Here is an 18183-nt window from a genome sequence, read left to right as displayed (position 1 = left end):
AGCCATCAAAACTATCCATAATTATACGCCATGCAAACAGAAGTAGGGTTGCTTGGTTAAAAAAAGACAACTATACACATATTCTTACTCCAGTACCATCTTCTGACCCCTCCAGAATCCTGAAAGGCTTTCACTGAGAAATATGCCAACTGAGCCCTGCCAGTGGGCCACCATTTCGAGGCAGAGCAGTTAAACATTTAGACTTGCTTTCTGGGTAAAGGTTGTGGGTATTACTTTAAATGGAAGGCTGGTGTTAATGCACATTCCTCTTTCCGGGTCCCAAGATATACGTTTTGGTCCCAAGATATATGTTTTGACCAGTGTGATGTTGGCGGTGGTTGAAGAGTGTGATTGATAGGTGAGTAGAGGGTTGCAACGGTGTGACGTGCTGCGGCTCATTGACTGATCCTCTTTTTACCATCTTTCAGGGGAGTCTGTACGTTGGAGCTCCGAGTGGCGTCCTACAGCTGCCCCTGTCCACCTGCAGCAGGTACGCTTCCTGCTACGACTGCATCTTGGCCAGAGACCCCTTCTGTGGATGGGATGGAGCCGTCTGCAAAGAGATCGCCACAGCAAAGGACAGGTAACTGCTGGCAGGCTGACCTGTTATTAAACTGAATGCCTTTTCAATCCTTCCTACTAAGCAGCCTAAGCCCAACTTGGACGCCTCTTCAAGTGGCGATGACTCACTTGAACAACCTGTAGTTTGGAAAATAGTGGTTGGCGGCCAGACTCTTTTAACTGGAAGTGGTCATTTGCATAGCTTTTTCCACATCTGCAAGCACACTCTGTTCCTCCTGCCAGAACACCTCCAGTTGGCACTCCTACTGCAGTGCCACTCCTGGCTCTGTGCAGAACACACCGTAATCTGTTTTCAGACACTCATCACGTCAGTAGTGCGACCACTCTGCACGCAGCTGTTAAAGTGGACCTGGGATAAATGCATATGGCCCAGCATTGTGGAAGGATGACAAACCTGCTCTAGCACAGCGCCATCAAAATTGCCAAAAGCTGTCCCACATTTCATCATGGTGGCATCTCATGCCGAAGTTAGGGTTGATAATGATGGCTGTGTAAAGACAGGAGATCGACTGTCACTGATGACTTAGTGACAGGTGGTATAAGCATGAATTATTGTGATGTAGCCAATGCGCTTTAACTAATGCAGAGCTGGTACCAGCGTATTGACTGTGCCACGCGGCACGGGTTTCTCATGATCCAGTGTGGTATTATCACTGTGCACTTTCAACTTTAACATACATCTAGCCTTGATGAAATCCTGATTTGTAGGCAGTGAAATGCGTATCCATTTTCAATCACATTGAAACCTGATGAGCAGAAAAGAACACATAAAAAACCATTGTGAAAGACTACTTTGAAACATATGCATTTTTGGATACTATGTGTACATTTGCTTATTTCAAATGGACAGTAATTCCTCAGAGGAAATTTTCGGGGCGATATAGTCTGTTTGCATTTTCCATGCTGATGCAGCCAGTATTTCTATTTTGCATGGGAGTATTGCCCCTAGAGGGAGGGCCTATGTCGCTGCTGATATATCTATACGGACAGTGGTCACGCAATCACATTTGCTTTATCTGCCAGGAGCCAAATTTGGCTTAGATCTTTGGTCCTATGTGACTTTGGACAATACAGACGTTCACTGACAAATACAGGCGATCTCTTCGCAGAATTAAATATAACAAAATATATCATTTTGATATTTTTAATTGCTTTCAATGTGAAACTGAAATCAAATGACATTTTTTTTATCAATCTCAGTTCAACAGATGCCAAAACACGTATTTTCCACAGAGATTTTTTAGATAATTGAACACTTAGTACAGAGGCATGCAAGGGATCCCATTCCTCATGATCTGGCCTCTCACCAGTTTGCAAAAACCCACAAAATACTGGTAAGAAATGTTGGATAAGCATGTAGATATATACACAGTGAAGACCACAGGCTGCTTTAACCTCTGCAGTCACATCCATTTCCTCACTGCCCTCTCCCATTGATTCAGTCTTCTTGTGTCTCTAACTTCTTCATGGAAAATCATCAAAGATCTTGACGGTTTGCCACCTGCCTGGAGTATGACACATCCAGTAATGCTCGAAAAGGGGAAACCATTACACAAATGATGGCACTGTCCAGCATGCAAAGAGCCAGGTGTGAGCTTTGCTTAATTAGAGGACACAAGACTTGCCAAGCAACACAAGAGGGAGCCATGCCAGGTGTTCTAGTAAAGTTTCCAAGTGTACTCTTCGCTTAGCCGCCAGCAGGCAGCTTCAGGGGGAAAAGGTAGCCCTTAAAATTAGATTTAAACTCCATCGAAATATAGATAGTCCTAAAGATTCATGGACTCTGCTGGGTGCACATCTCAGCATGGCATCACATATTCTTCATGTTGAGAGGCCAGTGGCCTAACCGTAAGCCAACAAGTAACTGTCTCCTCCCCCCAGAAACACCCACATTGACAAATGAGCATAATTCTAAACTCTTTCTAGCTTAGGTTGGGGACAATTGTCTGTCTCATAGAGGAGGGCACACATTTAAGACGGTGGCAAGGAATACATGGACTTGGAATGAAAAGGATTGCCCATGAGTAGTCATGGCATTTTTAATCACCTGGTTCTGTATTGGCTCCTCAGCAAAGAAGCCTCATATGTCAGTCATCTCCCTACTGCACAAGGTAGTACATTGCTTTGTCTTGCGGTGCCTTTTCGGGTTGCTACTCCCCTGCCAGCCATCCCTATGCCTTTAGGCCATCCAACCTAAACAAACTGCCACAAACGCACCGAATCATCAGCACTTTGATGCAAGACCTCACCAAGCGTGGAGTTCAAACTTTGAAACTCTACTGCAAATTTCCCACCACTACAGCTTTTCCTTGCAGCAAAATTTCTCTAAACATAATAAAGGCCTGAAGAGCCACCAGCTTTGTGCAGCTCATGGAGTCCCCCACAATGCTCAAGGCTCTTCTCTATTACTTTTTGATAATGTTTTGATAATCTTCTCTATTACTGCCTAGGTACTCTACAGCCTTACTTCAAAGAAAACGCACTGTGAAGTGGCATGAGCACTATATGAAATATTACAACAAGTAAATTAATTTAGTCAGCTTAAATGTATTCAGCTCTGTATGGCTGAACACTATTTTAGATGCTGGCTTATATATCTGCATACTGTATCTTGTTAAGTTATATGTATGCTAACAGTGGAATATGATTTCTGCATGTAAGTATATTGTGCTTACTATTGCAAATAAATTCAGTTTTACATGAAGAATGATGGGGACTGACGCTAAGGTGGGTTGTGTTTATAACTTTATTAACTCTGTATTTTATATTGTTAGGTTAAGTTATTAGACTGTACTGCATGCATCACAAAGGCTGCTTCGAGACACATGTATAGGCAAAAGGACAGATAAGGTAACAGAAAGTTAAGAAGCATGAGCTAGCATTTCCCAACAAACATTTGGAATTACAACATACTCTCGGTGACCTTAGTCCTGCCCAGATTTGATAGTGCATGCCACAGTGCTGCTCATTGGCAAGGATAAGCACATACACTCTCATTTGTTTCTATATTTAAATATGTAAAGACCGAAAGATAGAGGTTCTCTCTGCTTTTCGGAATTATGATCCCCAAAAACCTGCAGTAAAGATGTGAACATATGGCAGCTAAGCTTTCAGTGGTGAATGCTCTCTGCCATGCTCTTAATCATTGACAATGTACTTCATACACATGGACTTTGGAGAGTGTCCATCCCCTTTTGATTTCTTTTATACTCCATGTGTCATTTGTTCTTTCAGTGTGTCTTCAACACTTTCCTAAATTGAATAAGCTTTGAGGCAATCCTGCTTGATATGCGAATGTTGTCTTGATCCTGGGTGCATAGATAGAAATGCCGGCTGCCTTGTGTTGTCTCTGTTTTCACTTCTTAGTCTGCAGTGTGTTGGTGTCCTGGATGAGGGTGTGCTGGGACCCACCATAGATGGAGAGCTTGTTGGTAAGATAAGTGTGGTGCTAATTGTGATGGCTTTGTAAATGATGCAGCTGTGGGCAGGCAAGGGGAGCCATTGCAGTTCCGATGGGGGTGATATATTCATATTTCTTCAGGCTTCTCCTGGATTAGACATGCTGTAGCGTGCAATATGCCTGTAAGTGGTGCCAGTGTGGAGTATGGGATGCCATGGAGCAGGCATTACCACTATCCAGTTGCGGGAGTATGAGGACTAGAGCAGCAGTTCTGAAGTTGTTTGCTGGAAGATATGGTTTCACTTTCTATAGAAGAAAGAGCTGGTATTGGTCCATCTTTGCATTTTGGTATTGTGTTCCTTGATGGTTAGGTTGGTGTCTCACTATGCTGCTAGCACTTCTTTCTATTCTTGTGATTTTCCAGTCCGCATCTAACTCTGCTTCATGCTTCCTCTGTGTTACCCGCTCATTCTTCATAGCATGTCACTTCACTTAACCCCTTTGGGGCTGATGACGAGCTCAGCTCGTCATGAGCGTAACCTGCCGTACGCTCATGACGAGCTGAGCTCGTCATGTAATGTGGTAATTTTGAAATTGCCGCGTACAGCGGTTGCTGGTGGGGGCCAGTGGCACTCATTTGTGCAGACCGCCACTATTTTTCCTTATCAGCCCTTTTCCGAAAGCAAGATAAAGAAAAACACAAAGGAAAAGAAGGCAGAAGAGAGAGATAGAAAAATGTCACAAAGGCAGAAAGCAGGAACCTGAAAGAGTGAGGTACAAGGGTAGGGAGTGTCTGGTAGTGTATTAAAGAGATATGGGATGGATTCAAGACTACACATTCTTGCCGACATTTAATATGACTGGCTGCGGGCTTCTGAGCAGAGCTTTGGGAACCGCCACTCATTCTTTTACAAACTAAGCACTAGAAATCTGTATTGATGGGATATAGTGGAGTTATAAGTAATGCTGTATAGGTCCTCTAAAGTGTGAGGAATAACAAGCAGAAATCCATGCCATTGCACTGGTTCCCCCTTAATAGTCCTGCTCTCTGGCACTTTGTGTGTGCACAAATTCCACCAGGTTTGACTTTGTAGTTTTCCCCCCAGAGCTACTACCCGCATTATAACCGAATCTGCTAATGTTGTGGATCTCATAATATTGATTTGAGTGGAAACGGATTTATTTCCCAAATCTCTCTTAAGAGCCCGGTTATAATGTGAGCCAAAGTGAAAAATACTGTAGTTTGGTTTGATAGCCAGCTTGCCCTCACCCACCACGCATTTTTCCCATCTCTAAAGAGCTCTATTTCCAAATGCACCGGCTTAGAAAAAACGTGTCCTTTTAGTATGTGAGAAGACAGAGGGCTGAAGTTTGGGCCCTTATTAAAAACAAGCTTAACTATTCAATAGTATGCTTAGTGGGATCCAAAGAAAGCGGTGCACAGACTGCAGCTTGTGCAAACTGCTGTTGCGTTTGCCTTGCTCAAGGGATCAAAAGACATGAATATGTTTTCTGGCATCCAGTGTGACCTACTTTGGCCATCAGGGGATTGCTGTGCCAGTTTTATGACCTTTCTTAGCTATAGGACCATGGTTCCGTCTCTGCACACCTGAAGAGTAAAATCCAAGCAGAGCCTGCACTTTGCCTGTCAGGTCCTACTTTTGGCCCTCTCAGTGAATCTGATCAGTTAGAAAGAAATGCTTTTGCTTCAAGGGTCCTCCAACATGAAACACATTCCCCACTCCTTGAAGACTTGAGAGCAACATTCAGTAGTTATGTAAATAACGAAAACTCTTGCTGTAGCTCTCTGTGCTCCTCCTCGCTAGTCTCCCATGGCGTATGTCCAGCATATTCAAAGTGTGGACCGTTCTGTGCTGTAAGTGGGCCAGGGCCTGCCAGGGCTGCACTCTGGCAGGGCAATAGAATAATATATTAGATGGCCCAATAGGGTACTGTTCTTTGCTGTTGGTCTTCTAGGGCCGAAGACACTTTTCCTTTCCAGTAGAATAAGCAAGTAATCCCCTTTGTATGCTTGGCCAGCAGTTAAGGTGCTGCTTCTTTTTAAATGTATCTTGTCAAGTGTTTATGGCATATTGCCCAAGATAATGCTAAACTGTTAAATAAATATGTTCTCGCCTGCTGACTTTGATTATTCTTTTTCCAGTCTGACTATAGTTATGAATGTCATTCATGCACATTATATTCACCTAAGTTGTCCTTCTTTTGCACTTCAGACCACACCCCTCTTGAAGGCTCTCATCTTTTTCATCCCACTTAAAGCACTTTAGAAAGTTAAAAAAGACAAACAGCAGGAGAAATCACTAACAGTAACATTGCGGGAGGGGGGGGGGGGGGGTACTGCTGAAAAACATCTTCAAGTAGTAAAATTCTCTCCCCAAAATGTTTTGGCGAGAATGTTCTCTCACAAATATTTTTTTGCAGTGTACTTCATTTCCAGGCAAAGTTGGGAAAGTCCTCAATCTCAGAAAACTGTTAAGTGCTAACTAAATCTGACAAACTCGGCTCCATCTACAGAGTTACAAAGCTTTTTTCTTCTGTCTCTCTTTTGCTGTGACAGGGATTAGGCAATTGTCTGTTGTTGTGTTACTTCCTGTCAATTTGGTTTTCTTCAAACTCTGGAGCTACTTTTCACTGTTTCTCTAGATGATCTGCCTTCACACATTTGCTTTGTGTGTTTTCGTCTTTTTTGTTTTTTTTTTTGTTTACTGAGATTAAACCTTCAGCTTTCCTAAACCTGTTGTCTTTCTTGCTCTCTTTTGCAGTGCCCAGATGACGCAGGACGTGCAGCACGGCAGGGAAGGATGTCTGAACACTACAGTTGAAGGTAAATGTTTGTATTTAAAAATCTCCAGCGTGCCCTTGCTTGGTGTGTATCAGAGGCGCGCTGGGGGCGGAGGTATGGGCTCTATCGTTGCTGCTTCTAAACGTTTCATCTGTGCTTCCAAAGAAAAGCAGAAAACAGAATCTGTAGCTTCTCAGCTCCTGGCATTATAGTTTCAGTCTGTTTGGGGGAGGTGGGGGGATCTATTGGCAGACAGAATAAAATAAAAGTGTACGCGGGACTGAGTACTGCCAAAGCGAATCGTGCCAGGGGATTGTTACCTGCCACTTCGGCTCACTGGTTGCTTATACAACACCCCCACCTCCTCCTTTCAACGTCTTAGACGAGTCTTGAATCCACAGCACACGATTTTACCCACATGGTAATTTTTATTTATTTATTTATTTACTCTTTTTAATGCATTTTTATATAGTGAGGACTTTACCCGTAGGTGTCAGAGCGCTGTATAATAGAACCAGTTACGTTACATGAGATAAATGTCACAGAATAGAACGTTACAAAAATAAACAGGAGCGCTATAAAAACACTAAATAAATAAATAAATACTAGAAGAGTGAAAGTATTAGTTCTGAAAGTATCTTTGGAAGAGAAGAGATTTGAGGTCAGCTTTGAAGATCCGGGTAGAGGAGGTGGCATGGAGCAATGGAGGAAGTGAGTTCCAGATTCTTACCACATTACCTGAGAAGGATTGAGCCATCGATCTTTCCCTTTTGAAGGAGGGGGGCTCAAGCAGAAAATTTTCCTCATTCCAAGAAGGTCTCGAGCCTCCAGACAGTTTCAGTTTATTCACCAGGTAACGAGGGGAGGAAGTGTGCAAGGCTTTGTGGGTTATGCAGGCAGTTTTGTAAATAGATCTTGCCTCGATGGGAAGCCATTGAAGAGAAGACAGCATAGGAGTGATGTGGTCCTTTCGTTTGGACCCTGAAATAAAGCGAGCTGCTGAATGGAGGATGGATTTGAGGGGGAAGAGGTGGGATTTGGGTAGGCCAGTCAGAAGAGAATTGCAATAATACAGTCTAGAGAAAACCAGCAATTGGACTAAGGTTTTTAGGTCTTTCTCCGGGAAGAACCGACAAATCCCCCACAGAAGGCGCAGCTGGTATCGTGCGTTCTTAGCAATGGAGTTATTGTGGGAGATTAGGTTGAGTCTTTTGTCAAGTATGACACCTAGGGATTTAGCACCCTCGACAATGATGGGTTTATTGTTGAGTAAATTCAAATGGTCGCTTTGAAACAAACCACGCTGCCAAGCCAAACCAGCTGCCAAGGTTTCAGTTTGCTGTGTGTGACATTTTCATAATTTCAGTGTAATTTTGAGTAACATTTCAGCAACTATGAGTGACACTTTCTCGCATGCAAAATCAAGCAATAAAGATGAGGGAAGCATAAAAACAGGGTCGGCTCTAGGGCGATGCCACCGGAGCAGCAGCACCTGGCTGACCTCGGGTGAGGCGCTGTGTTCAGAAATAGATGTAAAAGCACCTGCTGTTTCCTTGCATGCCCAGCAGTTGATCAATATTCCTGTTGAAGAGAAATCAAGTTTTGTCTAGTGGCAGTTTTGACTCATGGTAAAGTAACGCAGAGGATTAATATGCCTGCTGTAAATAACGTGTACATACATGAAAATCACAGAATGGTAACGTTCATTGTTTTGTGTAACATTTCTATAGATGATTACATACATAAGATTCATTGCCTCTGTATACCGGTTTTGTGATATAAAGTGCTCTGACACTTGTGAGAGGGGCTGTGGGGAGATCAGTGCACTGTTGGAAGGTGGTAGTGAGAAAATATGTGGAGAAGGAGGTCATGGAGGGGAGTACCAACAAATATTGTCGCACCAGGCACCTCTAGCTCTAAGGCTGGCCCTGCATATAAATATCAGAAAACACACTGATTTCAGCAATGAGAAACTCTAAAAAGAACTTAATAGTTCTGCAAAGCACCTGAAATCGAAGACCCTAACCTAGTACACTGACAGACACTCGGGTGGGGGTGGCAAGTGGTAACTGCTTTACTTACTAAACTCTGTTCTTGGTGATCAGATCTTTAGCCAGGCAGCTGCAGCGCTGTGTGAGTGGCCTTGGCAACTGACTCTATAGCAGGCAGGCAACAGGCTCAATAGTACTAGTAGCTACTGGGCATACTACCGGGCCGGCCATGACGTCAGGCTGTCTCGTAGCTATGTCAAGTGACTCAGAGCTGCACAGGCAGCGTGGTGCCATAGGAAATGAATTAAATAATACATTGTAGCACTGACTGTGATCTTGCCAGTGCAGCCTTAGCTCTCAGCTGGCAGTCCTGCCAAGTACCATGGAGTGCCCCAAGCCTGCGGGAGCAGCACGTGCAGCCACAAGCAGCGCGGCTAGCTTCCACTCAGAGGTTTGCAGCGCTTCATTGACAGCTAACATATCATGCAAATATGCGTAACCATACATTTCAGTGAGGTGATGCAAAGCACCACACTGAAATACGTTATTCTAATGCTTGGTGCGTGGTACTTGGCAGGACTGCCCTAAACTGTTTTGCAGTCTCCTTGCTTGGAGAATTTGTCTGGACTGAAAGGTCAACAGTGTGCTGGGGCGCTTACTGGACCTCTCGTGCTGCAAATAACACGCGGGGCCCAGTTCACTGATTTCAGCAGCGGAGCCCAGCCATGCCCACACACCCGGCCCTTTCAAATGCTTTATTGTAACCCTCCTGACCCCTCACCTGGGGTCTGGATGCGTGTAAGCGCATGTGACATCATGAGGCATGCCCGTTGACAGTTACGAGTTGCAGTAAAGAGTCACAATCTCTTGGCACGGGTGTTGCCATCCCTTGAATGGCTAATTCCCGTGTGTTATCCGTTACTCACATACATAATACTGCAGCTCCGTGGTTAGTGGACTTGTGGCTGATGTTATATGTGGAGCACCTCCTCTAGTCCCGCCTACTTGGAGATCCAAACGGGTCTTGAAACTTGGGGTCGGGATTTTCATCCTGTGTGGTGAAAGGACGATCTACCTGTTGGGGTATTAAGGCTTCCCTGGTCTCCATGGGACTTTAATTATCCCCTTGGTCTCAGTTGGGTTGTCAAGAGTGTTGACTTCCACCAACGCTCATTTGGTTGGGGAGCCACTTGGTGAATGGAGTGACATTCCTTGTAACTCGCTTTTGCCCTCTTTCCGCAGTGACTATCATGCCTTGTCGCTGGGTTACGTGGAGGGGTTCACTTTCAAAATAGAGACTGTGTTTCCCCCTTGTTGAGAGTTTTGAACCAGCAACCAGTCACCCTCTTGGATGCCGGACCCCTATGCCCTCCTGGTCTTGCTGGCTCCCACATTGGTCTGCTGACAGCAGCTTTGGTAAGCTTGTCTAGCAGCTCAGGGGTCCACAAGCTTTTGTGAGGAATTGTATCTCCGCCTGGTGGGTGGTGCTGTGCAGGGTGCGCCTGTAAGCCCTCAAGGTCCGCTCAATGGTATCCTGAATGTTCTTTTGTTGCTCTGCTCCTATCCTTATAGTTTTTTTAGGGTTCTCAGCCTTTCACCTTCCCTCTTGGCCTGAGGCTAGCGGGAATTACCCTCCTGTGTTTGATTCCTTGGGCTTCCAAGTACTCTTTTAATTTGTGGCCATGAAATGGTGGACCGGTGTCGCTCTTCACTGTAGTTGGGAGGATGACACTTGCTAAGACTTTCTCTAGAGCTCTTCTCTGTGATCGAAGTTTGTGCCTGGTAGAACCTCCACTATGGTAAACTTAGAGTATGAGCCTGACAGCGATATTATGTGGCACCTTCGAGTAGGAAACCAAAATCCACACTAATGTCTGTTCAGGGACCATCACTGAGATCTTGTGAGACTGGGGGTGGCCAGTCTGGACAATGGTTGGCTTGGTGCCAGTGGCACTTGGCCACCAGTTCATTCACTGTGGTGACCATGGCCAAGAACCAGACTTTTTCTTCCAACCGAGCTTTGGGTTTAGTTGCACCTTGATGGCCAGTGTGGGCCAGGTTGAGCATCCTCTGTCTCAGTTTTTGTAGGAGGATGTCCTCATTCCACACGTTCCACTGGGCTGTCAAGTCTTGCTGGAATCCATCATTGCGGATGTGGGCATACTTCACAAAGTCTTTCTACTTGTTTTCTCAAGGTTCTTTGATTGCTTTCTTGAGACATGTGTCTGTAGATGTTGCATCCGCAAAGTCGGATAGCTGTTCTGTGCCAGGACAGCCAATGTCCATGATTCAGTTACAAAAATTTTTAAAAACATATTTTATTGCCATTTATTAATCAACAGTGCACATACAATTTGTTTCCCATTCATTTAACGTCCCAATGACCCTTCAGAGTGTCCTACCCAGCTGGGCATCTGGACTCTTGTTCACACCTCCTCTCGCCATGTGACTGCCTGTTGCACTATACAGTTCTAGCTGTAATTGATTCTCACCAATGATAACATTCTAACAGTTCTCCCTTTACTATCCCGCCCGCTGACCCCCTCCCCTGCTGCTGCCGACCAACCCGCCAATATGTCTCTCGCTGTATGCATGGTCTGGGTCTCGCTCATTTCCGTCTAAGCTGTGTGTCGTACTCATATAACCTCCCCATGTTCGTGGATGCTAGGATGCTATGGCCCGCTCATGCCTCCCCCCTCAATCCCTTCTTGGCCTTGGCCACCGGGGCTGGTCGGTTGTGATCCAGCCTATGGCGTGCTAGGTGCAGACTCCTGGTCTACATTCTTAGGTCGTTTACCAACACCCCCCAGGCCTGCGCCCTCTCCAGTCATCCTATGCCTCTCTTTGCATTCCGAAGCAGTATTCTATGTTCGCAGCTCGCCCACTTCACTAGTTCCCGTTTCCAATTGCCCACCCCTGGACCTGGCAGGGCCTTCCACTTGCTGGTGAGTTCGCGTTTTGCTAGTATATATGCCAGGTCTTGGAACCTGGCCGTGTCCTTGGTTTTAGCGGAGTGGGAGAATAGGTTGAGCAGCACATGGCTGGGGGTGCATGGGATCTCCTTCTCAGTGTCCCGCGCTGTCTCCCTAACCACTTATTGCCAGTACCATTCTAACTGCGGGCAGCTCCACATCATGTGAATGTAACTAGTCCCTATCTCCTGACAGCGAGGGCACCTCACATCCTCCCGATGAAAATAGCGATTAATTCTGTCAGGTGTGATGTTGGCCCTATGCAGTGTATAAAAATGAATTAATTGGAATTGTGCGTTGTGGGATACCTTGGTGGCTCGGAGAAGCGTATTTTCCCAATCCTTATCCGCTATAGGACTCCCAATGTCTGCCTCCCATTTATCTTTTAGGCCCCCCAGCGGCCCCATGGAGTCCCGCCGAATGGCTCGATAGAGGAACGATACCCCCTTAATTACACCTCCTGCCAGACCTATGTATTTGCCTATAGAGTGTGTATGGGGTTCTAGTGTCCCCTGACCCCAGTGCCTGCGCATAGCTCCAGTTACTGCCCCATATAGTAGAAAGTGGCCCTGTGGAATGTCCCAATTTGCTTGGAAGGCCGCGAATGTAAGAAGCTCCCCGCCTCCGTATAAGTCTCCTATCTTAGTGACTCCCGCTTGTGCCCATTCCTCTAGTCCCCTCCAATGACCCCGATGTGGGAGCGCCTCCAATAACGCCACGGACATCTCTGAGCTGGGGAGTAAGGACGTTTGGTTTTGGTCTTCTGAAGACACCTGATCCAGCAATTTATTATAACCCAGTGCTCTGAAGAGTTTATTGTTCGCTGTTTAGTGGTGCCCATTAATCTACTCAGGACATCTGCCCTATTCGGGGTGAATGGGGGCTTCCGTCTGTCCGGATCTAGACTACCTGCCACCCACTGGGTAAAGCATTGGAGCTGTCCCGCCAGATAATAATTCTCCATATCCGGCACCGCTAGTCGTCCCTTTGCTTGCGCCCTTCTCAACATAGCCAATGCCACTCTGTGCCTGCTGGCCCCCCAAATAAAAGTAGCCATAAGAGAGTCGAGGGAACAGAACCACGCCCTGGGGATCCACACTGGGAGTGTGGTAAAAAAATATAGTAATCGGGGCAAATGATTCAGTTACTCCTATGCCCCTGTAGTGGGATTGCATCTGGTGTCCTGCGATGGACGTGGGGGTGTCAAAAGATAGTCATTCTGGTTGGTGCATCCTGGTGTGTATCCTATGGTCATCTTATATGTCTGGAGCTGAAGAGCCCAGTTCTTTACCAGCATCGAATCGAAGTCCACAGCCGATGAGGGTCTCTGAGCCTTCTGAGGCGACAAAGAATTTTGTTTTGAGGGTCTTCCCATCATATGAAATGGCACTGTTGAACACCCCATCGAGCTGAAGGGGGGTCACCCACCCCCCCCCCGTGTCGTTGTGTGTAGCATGGGGGGGGCATGGACGCAGTGCTAGGTATTGCATCTTGCTAGTGACGTTAACTAACATGCCTGTGTCGATAAGGGCAGTAACTTGCATGTCACTGATTGTGATCCAGCACATCTGTCAGGCGTGTTGGTGGTTTTAATTGTAGCCTAGCACACACGAGAGGAGGAATATCATCATCTTTGTCAAATATGCTATTGTGTGGGTTCATTGGCATCCTGTTTGCATCCTTGGGGTTGTCGCTGTGTGTGATCGCATGCACATCTTGTTGTCGTGGTGCACCATGCCCTCGCTGTCCTGGCGCTCAGTGTCCACCTGTGGAGACTTTGGCAAAGGGGTTAAGTCTTTGACAGTCAGAGCAGGTCTTGCCCCTGGTTGGGCATTCAGACAGGGGATGCGAGGCAAACCAGCAGTATCCATATTGTCTGGGAGTCCAATGAGCCTAATCCCAGGCCAGGGCAGGCCAGACAACGTCAACTAACCTAGACCTCAATACCCGATTTGACTCCCATTCAAGGATTGTTGGTGAACGGACTATGCTAATCTCCTTGTTTTTCTTTTTTCTTCCCCTCCCCCTCCGCTGCACAGTAATTTATTGTTCATACTGTATTCTTTGTCCGTGGTTTGCTTACTTACTGTCAGCCTTCTAGGTAATGTAAGGCCCTTCGGCTTTGCACAATATGTATGTGAAGCTCTCTGATACCTACGGGTCTACCTAGCGCTATACTAAACTTTAAAAATAAAAAAAATAAAAACCTCAGTTTAGATCGACCTGAGTGGTCAGGTTTAAGCTTCACTGACAGTTTGTGGAACACATCTCCATTTGCTCAGCTCAGTCATTTGATAGTTTGTGAGAGCGGGCGAGGATGAGTATTTAGTTGAGAGGCATGGCAGCTCAGCAGAGCATCTGGCGCCGCAGGATGGCCAACCTGCAATCGTGGATGAGTAGGGCCTTAACCACCTTTTGGGCAACATTGTCGATGCAATAACTCATGAGTTCCTGCAGCCTGGTGTAGAAGTTATCAATGGACTCCCGTTGCTGTTGGCGGGCTTGCCACAGCTTAATGGGTTTCAAATCCGGGTTCATTTGCGCATCCAAGTAGGGATTGAGGGCAGTGAGGAGGCATTATAGTCTGCATCGCCGACAGTGTTGGTAGGTTGAGGAAGAGTTTGAAAATCTCTTCCCCCATATAGTGAAGAAGGAGATACTGATTTGTTCCTCGTTCAATTCTTTGGTGACCTTGAAATAGTTGTTTAAGAGTTCCACCCATATGTTCCATCTCCTCACTGCCATAGCTGGATCACTCCGTGGCACAGTCTGAAGGGCGGTGGGTGTGCACTTGCGGAGAGGCAGGTGGCACCTTCCGCACTCATCGGAGGGGCAGCGGGGTTAGCCCGCTCATCGCCAGTGTGCTGAAGGAAGCACTTAGTGTACCTTGCGTGCTGCAAATAACAATGATATGTGGCCCAGTTTAATGATTCAAACTACAGAGCCACACTCATGTGCATGGCTTTGTCAACTGCTTTATTGTAATCTCCATGACCCAACACTCAGGGTCCAGTAGCAGCTGGTGCGGGGGCGAAGTGGCGGTGGACGATGGGGAGAGGGGGGCAGACAATATACATAAAATTGTAACAAATAAAAAGACCTTACCTGCCTCCCAATGCGGTTTTCTGTGTCCTCACTGTTGCAAGCTCTGGATGTGGTCTCCTTCCTCCCAGAGTTCTCCTCAGTTTACTCAGGTGGAAAGGGAAGGACATCCACCCTAGTACAACTGAAACCAGCCAATCCTGGAGCTGCACTGCAGCTCCAGGATTGGCTGGAGCAGGCTAACCCAGCACTCATTTGAAGCTGGGGGCCTGTGGCTGCAATGCCCCGGCTGTTCCTCAGCCCTGGGATTGCAGGCTCTGAAGTACACAGGTCATATTGGTCGGCTGTAGGCAGCCGGCCAATCTGACCTGCGCAGTGGCAGTGGACTCCATTACTAGTCCAATAGCATTGATCAGCCCCACCCCCTGCCATCGCGCTGTAACAGCGTGAACCTTAGACACATTAATAAAATGGTATTTAATACCATTTTATTAATGTGTGAGGAGCCGCCGCTGCCAGGGTCAGTATACATGGATGCGTGTCAGCCTGTGTGATGTAACGGGGCATGCCCGTTGATGTATTACAAACAGATACGCGTGTGCTCCTTTCACAAGTGTTTCTGAAATCCCCAGTAGGACCTGTGCTAGGGAAAGGGTGCATTCAGTGTACAGGGTCTCAGGTTCGAACCCCTTGAGGACGATTCTTTAGCACAGGCTGATAAAATGTTTCCTACCAAGTTAATGGAAAAATTAGCTTGAGGAGTGATTATGATAAATATACTATAGGAAAAGAAGATGTTTACTAACCCAAATACAACAAGCGTTGACATGGCCAGTAGGTCTCGACTTTGTGACCTATTGGCTTTGCCAGTGGTTGTTAGCATGTTGTACAGCAGCCCAATCCCTGGCAAAGCCAATAGGTTTTGCCTTTTGGCGTGCCCATGCCTTTTTTCCGATTAGGCTTACTACTGGCAAAATGAAACAAGCATTGGCATAGCCAAACAGGTCTCGCCTTTGGGACCTTATAAGTGATTAGTTATTCAGCACAATATCCTTGGTGCAACAACATCAACTTTTGTATGGCTAAACACTTATAAGATCCCAAAGGCGAGACCTATTGGCTATGGCAATGCTTGTAGCTTTATTGATAGCAGGAGGGAGAGCAGGGTGGTAGGTAAACAGATGAAAGAGTAGTAGGCAACAATGAGGGCAGAGGCTGTGAAGAAAAAAAGTGTTATGATGCAGTCAGTGAAGATAGCAGCATAGCGTTTTTTGTTGTTGTTATGGCAGGTGGGGGTCAACATGGACAACAGGAGGAAGGGAGGAGTGAGGGCAACACAAACATCAGAAGGAGGAAGGGAGTGTGGGGGCAAGCCAACACGGACAGGAATGGAGGGAGGGAATGGAGGGGAGTGAGTGAGTTCAAGGGCAAGTCAGTACAGACAACCAACAGAGGGCGAGTTTGGAAGCTTTCTACAAAAAAATGCATTAAACGATAAAATGATAGTGGGGGCATGGCCAAGAGTGCGGACGCGCTGTAAACAGCTCCGCATTAGGTACTGGAAAATCCTGATAAATATGTTTCACAGCCTGTCACACATGGTGACAATCGCTGTATGACACCACCAGTTGTTGTAGCGACCCTGGCAAATCGGGGCTGCTGGCACTGGAGCTGAGTGGGCGAAGCTGTCAGAGTGATGGCCTTGTGAAACGGGGATTGACTGGGCTTGGGCGTGGCCCGGCCTCGCGTAGCCAGTACCGGGGGAATGGAACCGTGCTCGTCCATGGCGGGGAGAGTCTGCTTGTAACTGAATGTTCGGCTCCGGCCTCTCCGTGCCTCCTGGGAGGGGGCAGAGACACCCTTTTGACTAAGCCCACAAGAGGGGCGCTACAGCAGGAGGCTAGAGCTGACCGCGCCGGAGAAATTCAGGAATCATGAGGGCCCGACTGACTGTGAACGGGGGCCTGGATGCCTCGCGGCCTGCCGCGACTCACCCTCTGGCTGCCTGCGTTGAGTGCTCGGAACCCTGCAGGCCACTGCTGAACCCATCTATCACCCTGCTGAGGTACACGGGGCAAGGCCAGTATCAGGGATGCAACCGCGGTAGGCGCGATGAGCACCCACGGCCCATAACCTTTATACTTACAAGGGAGTGAAGGATACCAAGGTGATTTCCTTCCATGCTTGTGTTATGAGGTCAGCAGGGCAGATTGTATTTCGCTGCTACATACCTGGAAGCGGCCTGACCAGGCCCCCATAAAAGACTGTGAGGGAACGCGTGAGCCCCCCCTTGCCCACCTCCGTCCACATCTGGGCACATCAAAAGCCACTACAGGCCTGTATTTGCCATAATGCATCTCGGCATGCGTGGAAACACGTCTGGGGGGCCTGCTCTTGAGGGCAGATGAGCAGCTTTAGCCACCAGAACTAGTCAGAGGCGCGATTGCTGATTACTGGACTGCAACAAGAGCCCTTCTCCACAGTGACACTGCCAAGAGTCATGCAGAACCCAAGAGTCATTTAGAGTCCACATATAAACAAGCATGCAAGTGGTGTGCGCTGCGCGCTCACTGCTATTTAAAAACAGATGGTGGTGCACTCTGCGGCCAGAAATGCCACAGTAGGCTCAGTCCATGTACAGCGTTTACCTTGCGGGAGCAAGTGCGATAATTGCTAACAGATGGCGCCGCTGCTCACTCCCACAAGGTAAACGCCACACATGCACGAGGTCTCATTCGGAACAGTGCAGTACATGCACAAGTTTCCCAAAAAGTCCTGAGCGATTCCAAGTGGTCCCTCCTACACAGCGCTTGCGCGCTGCATAGGCGAGACCTAAAAAACGGTTATTGCAGTAGCTGAACACAATCAGAAAAAAGTGCGTTTATATGTACATGGGCTTGCATCCCCATACATGCATAATTAATGATGGTGCTGCAGTGAGCAGGAAAGGGTGGGTGGAGCAAAAGGGGATTGTTATAAAAAAAAGCGAATCAGAATGCGGATTGGTAGGCAGCAACAAAGATTAGCTGGGGGTGGGATAGCAACACAGAGAGCACACAAATGTGAAATGGAAGCAGCAAAAAAGGGAAAAAGAGAGACAGAGAGCAAAAAAAAACCACATGCTCTCCTATGGAGTGCAAAAAGTAAAAGGAAAAAAAAGTAGTTCCATGAATCTAAACAGTGGAACAAAACAACGCATCCAAATAAAAGGATGGTAAAAATACTCCAGGGCAGCGACAGGGACAAACACAAGAAGAGGCAAACCATTGAAGAAGAAGCAAGCTAATGAGACTGATAGGAAAGCTAAGCATTGATAAGCACTGTGCACGCCCAAAGTCCAGCCCTCAGTATTGGTATAGTGCACAGTAGGTCATTAAACTAAGCTGTCTGTAG

The 18183-nt window shown here is 46.9% G+C and overlaps 1 protein-coding gene across 2 annotated transcripts in view; it reads left to right on the top strand.

The window, feature by feature from the left end:
* Positions 1–18183, top strand: part of SEMA4G (semaphorin 4G) — a 662424-nt gene that overhangs the window by 586883 nt on the left and 57358 nt on the right. For both annotated transcript variants that reach the window (XM_078643647.1, XM_078643648.1), the window contains exons 13-14: positions 429–583; positions 6766–6827. In XM_078643647.1, the coding sequence (XP_078499773.1) occupies positions 429–583; positions 6766–6827 (217 nt within the window). The remainder of the gene's footprint in view (positions 1–428; positions 584–6765; positions 6828–18183) is intronic.

The sequence above is a fragment of the Lissotriton helveticus genome, chromosome 5_1 (assembly GCF_964261635.1).
Source record: "Lissotriton helveticus chromosome 5_1, aLisHel1.1, whole genome shotgun sequence".
NCBI classification, from domain to species: domain Eukaryota; kingdom Metazoa; phylum Chordata; class Amphibia; order Caudata; family Salamandridae; genus Lissotriton; species Lissotriton helveticus.
The sequence above is the reverse complement of the archived record's forward strand: the minus strand, read 5'-3'. Positions and strand labels throughout refer to the sequence as shown.